The sequence below is a fragment of the Limulus polyphemus genome, unplaced genomic scaffold, assembly GCF_000517525.1.
Source record: "Limulus polyphemus unplaced genomic scaffold, Limulus_polyphemus-2.1.2 Scaffold1467, whole genome shotgun sequence".
NCBI lineage: Eukaryota > Metazoa > Arthropoda > Merostomata > Xiphosura > Limulidae > Limulus > Limulus polyphemus.
This window is the reverse complement of record NW_013667077.1, coordinates 255,603-258,816: the sequence shown is the minus strand read 5'-3', so window position 1 is coordinate 258,816 and position 3,214 is coordinate 255,603. Positions and strand designations below refer to the sequence as shown.

Below are 3,214 nucleotides of genomic sequence, written 5' to 3'. Positions count from 1 at the left end.
TCTTTTTTTTTTGTGAGTGTAAAACACTTAAATACGCCATTTCGACTTATGATAATTGTTTTTCCATTTAGATATTTACCTTTTATTTAATAACAGTTTTGTTATAAATATATAATTTCTCAAGAAAATCTAGTTTAGCGTAAAAGCCTATTTTTGAAATTACGAATGATTATATATACCCTATAACCCGAGGTGGATTTGCACTTTATCGCCATCTCTTGAGAACTATGTAAACCTAATTTCAAACATCGCTGTGATTCAATTAAATTTTCCTAGTACAGTTTGTCATAATTTAATTGGAGTGATATACTTTGCCTAAACAAACTCATAATTTCAAAAACCAGAATAGAAAAACAGAAAACATTTTAAAACCAGGTACCCCAATTTATACTTACATTGCTTTTAATGGCTGGAGACGGCTTGAATGGGTAATGAAGAAAAACTTTAATATAACAGCAAATGTTATATTAAAGTTTTTCTTCATTACCCATTGAAGCCGTCTCAGGCCATTATTAGTCTCAAATTGTGTTCCTCGTCATCGAATTTACATTGCTTTTGTTAATAAGACCAGAATCTGAACACTCAGATGTGTAGATATATATGTATGTATACTCATGTGGATAAACATTGTCAGTTATCGGATCAGATAAAAATGACAAAAAGTAATATTAAATAAATAAATTGGTATATAATGGCGGATTGGGCCGTAAGCGGAGGTGGAGGGATGGTCTGTAGGCCTATTGTCACTAGGCCTGCTATCTTTTATTTTCCTGAGACATTAGCGCCCATTGATGGTAAAAACTTTGGTATCTTCTATTGTTGTTTTAGCGCAAAGATACACAATGAGATATCCGTGCTCTGTCCACCTCAGGGAATCGAACTTCGGAATTTAGCGTGGTAAGTCCGTAAACTTACCGCTAACCCACCCGGAAAAATATTTCACTATTCGTAAATAGCCTTGGTATTGCATTTAACGAATGATAACTATTAAAATGAGAAAGGCAATATATAACATCCGGCAGAATATTGTTTAGTAGTAATATATAATAGTCTAAATGACATCGTTTTTCACTGCCATAGAAGAGTGTACATGGGTATTTCAACCATACAATAAGCATTTTTCTTACTGGAAACCCGTGTTAAGGAAATAAAGAATGGTGGTATATAAATTATTATCAATTTATTGTGATACTCTATATCACACATATATTGTAACTAAATGCCATGCTTCGTCACATACAAATTTTTGTGATCCTTTCAGTATAACAGTGTCTGTTGATTCCCTACGTGTAAGCACTAAAAACCTCATTTTGAGATCGTCTTCAGTGTTATCGGTAAAACTTATTATTATTTAATAATTCCAGCAGAATTACTGATAAAATATGCTATTGAATATTGTCCCTTCAATAAAACTGGTAAAAGATATCGTTCTTTGTTGACTCCTTCATTGTAATCAGTAAAACTTTATATTGTTTTTTTTTTACCTTTTCAGTATAACTGGTAAATATCATTGTTGTTGTAACACTATCAGTGTAACCAGTAAAAATATTATTGTTTGTTGACGCCTGAGTGTAAATGGAAAATATCATTGTTTTTGTAACACTTTCAGCGTAACCAGTAAAAATATTATTGTTTGTTGATCCCTCAGTGTAACCAGTAAAACATATCATTGTTTGTTGATCCTTCAGCGGAAATGATAAAGTCTATTATTGTTTAAAAACTACTGGTATCTTATTTAACCATTGGATGATTTTTCCTTCTTTCATTTAGGTATCAATTAATCCAGAATTCAAAGTTCCTGAGATATCTTTCAACAATAATGCAGCCACCTGCTACTTTTTCTACAACGCCATCTCAGCAAGAATATGGAACTGTACTCTGGGAAGACCTTGACAGAATTGTATGTGTGTGTGTGTAAGAGCTCTTTGTTTTAACTAACTGTATGTGATTCGAAAAATTTACTGCCACTATTTTTATTTATCAAAAATAACATAGATATGTTGACCTTTTTGATGTTCTTTTATATACGAGTCCCAAGCAGAAGCTTATGAATGATCATAGAACTACGTTATGTCTTTAGGGTTAGTATAGCTCTTTGTTTGTCTCATATTAACAAGGTTATAAAAATATTTTCAATGCAAGACTGCAATTTTTATAAATTGGCGTCATTTCATAAGTCTCGCAGATTTAGCAATGTAAACGTTTAAATATATAAATAAATAGAAATATACCTTAATATTATTCAGATGTTTAAGTTGTAAAACTGCCTCATTTTTTAAGATCTCCAACTATATATATTCATTTTATGCTTTTCTTTCTGAACCATAGCATCATTGTTTGATCTTTCACCAGTAAGATTATAGTGATTCGTTTTAAGACATTACTTAGTTGCTTAGGTAAAGGCAAATAAAACCTGATCCAATGTATCAATCTGCTAAACCTAAATGAGAATGTATTGAAAAACAGATCACGTGCCCAAACCTACATTACTATAGTCTTAGTTATAGGAGAAAGTGGAGACACCTATCACGCATTATTTGCTTAAGACAAAGTAAACATGTATATGCCACATTTGTTCTTTTGATATATTGATAGAAATATGTAAGTAGTAGTAGTAATTGAATACGCATTATTAGATGTTCTTCATTTTGAAGCTATTAAGTTGAGGATCTGTTCCATATATTTGGAAAATAAAAACGTTTCAAAAGCTACTTGAGAAAATCTTTCTTTAGTTTTATCTCCTCATACGAATCTCTTCTTTGAGTTGAATAAGTTATCTGGAGCAATATAAGTTTTTGTTCTCTTCGAAAATGAACTCGCAACTACAGTCAGTTTACAATATTTCAAAAACTAGTGATTATTTGAAAATAATTCTAAATATCCTATGTTGGCCAAACTTTGTGAGATGTTATTGGGTTTACGGCCAAAAATATCCTTAACAACGAAGGTTCCCAACTGATGAAACGATACATTCTAATGTTTAGAAATACAATTATCATAATTGACTTAAAATTCTTATGTTTTACACTGGTCGATATTCTATGATTATTCATTTTGTTCTACATTAAGCTCTCAAATTTTAGCTACATGATTTCAATAAATACATATGCGTTTAACAAGAGATCAAAGCCGAATCAAAAGGGTTGACTTTTCATTTATTAATGAGCTATAACTTTTATCTTTACTTTCTTAAATATAAATAGAAATTAATCAC

The 3,214-nt window shown here is 30.7% G+C and overlaps 1 protein-coding gene across 1 annotated transcript in view; it reads left to right on the top strand.

Annotated features, from left to right (window-relative positions):
• The window catches only part of LOC106463713 (lysyl oxidase homolog 2A-like), a 23,895-nt gene extending 21,184 nt beyond the window's left edge, over positions 1-2,711 (top strand). Inside the window, exon 6 of the mRNA XM_013923775.2 lies at positions 1,771-2,711. Coding sequence (XP_013779229.1) covers positions 1,771-1,893 — 123 coding nt within the window. The 3' untranslated portion in view covers positions 1,894-2,711. The remainder of the gene's footprint in view (positions 1-1,770) is intronic.
• Positions 2,712-3,214: the final 503 nt, after the last annotated feature.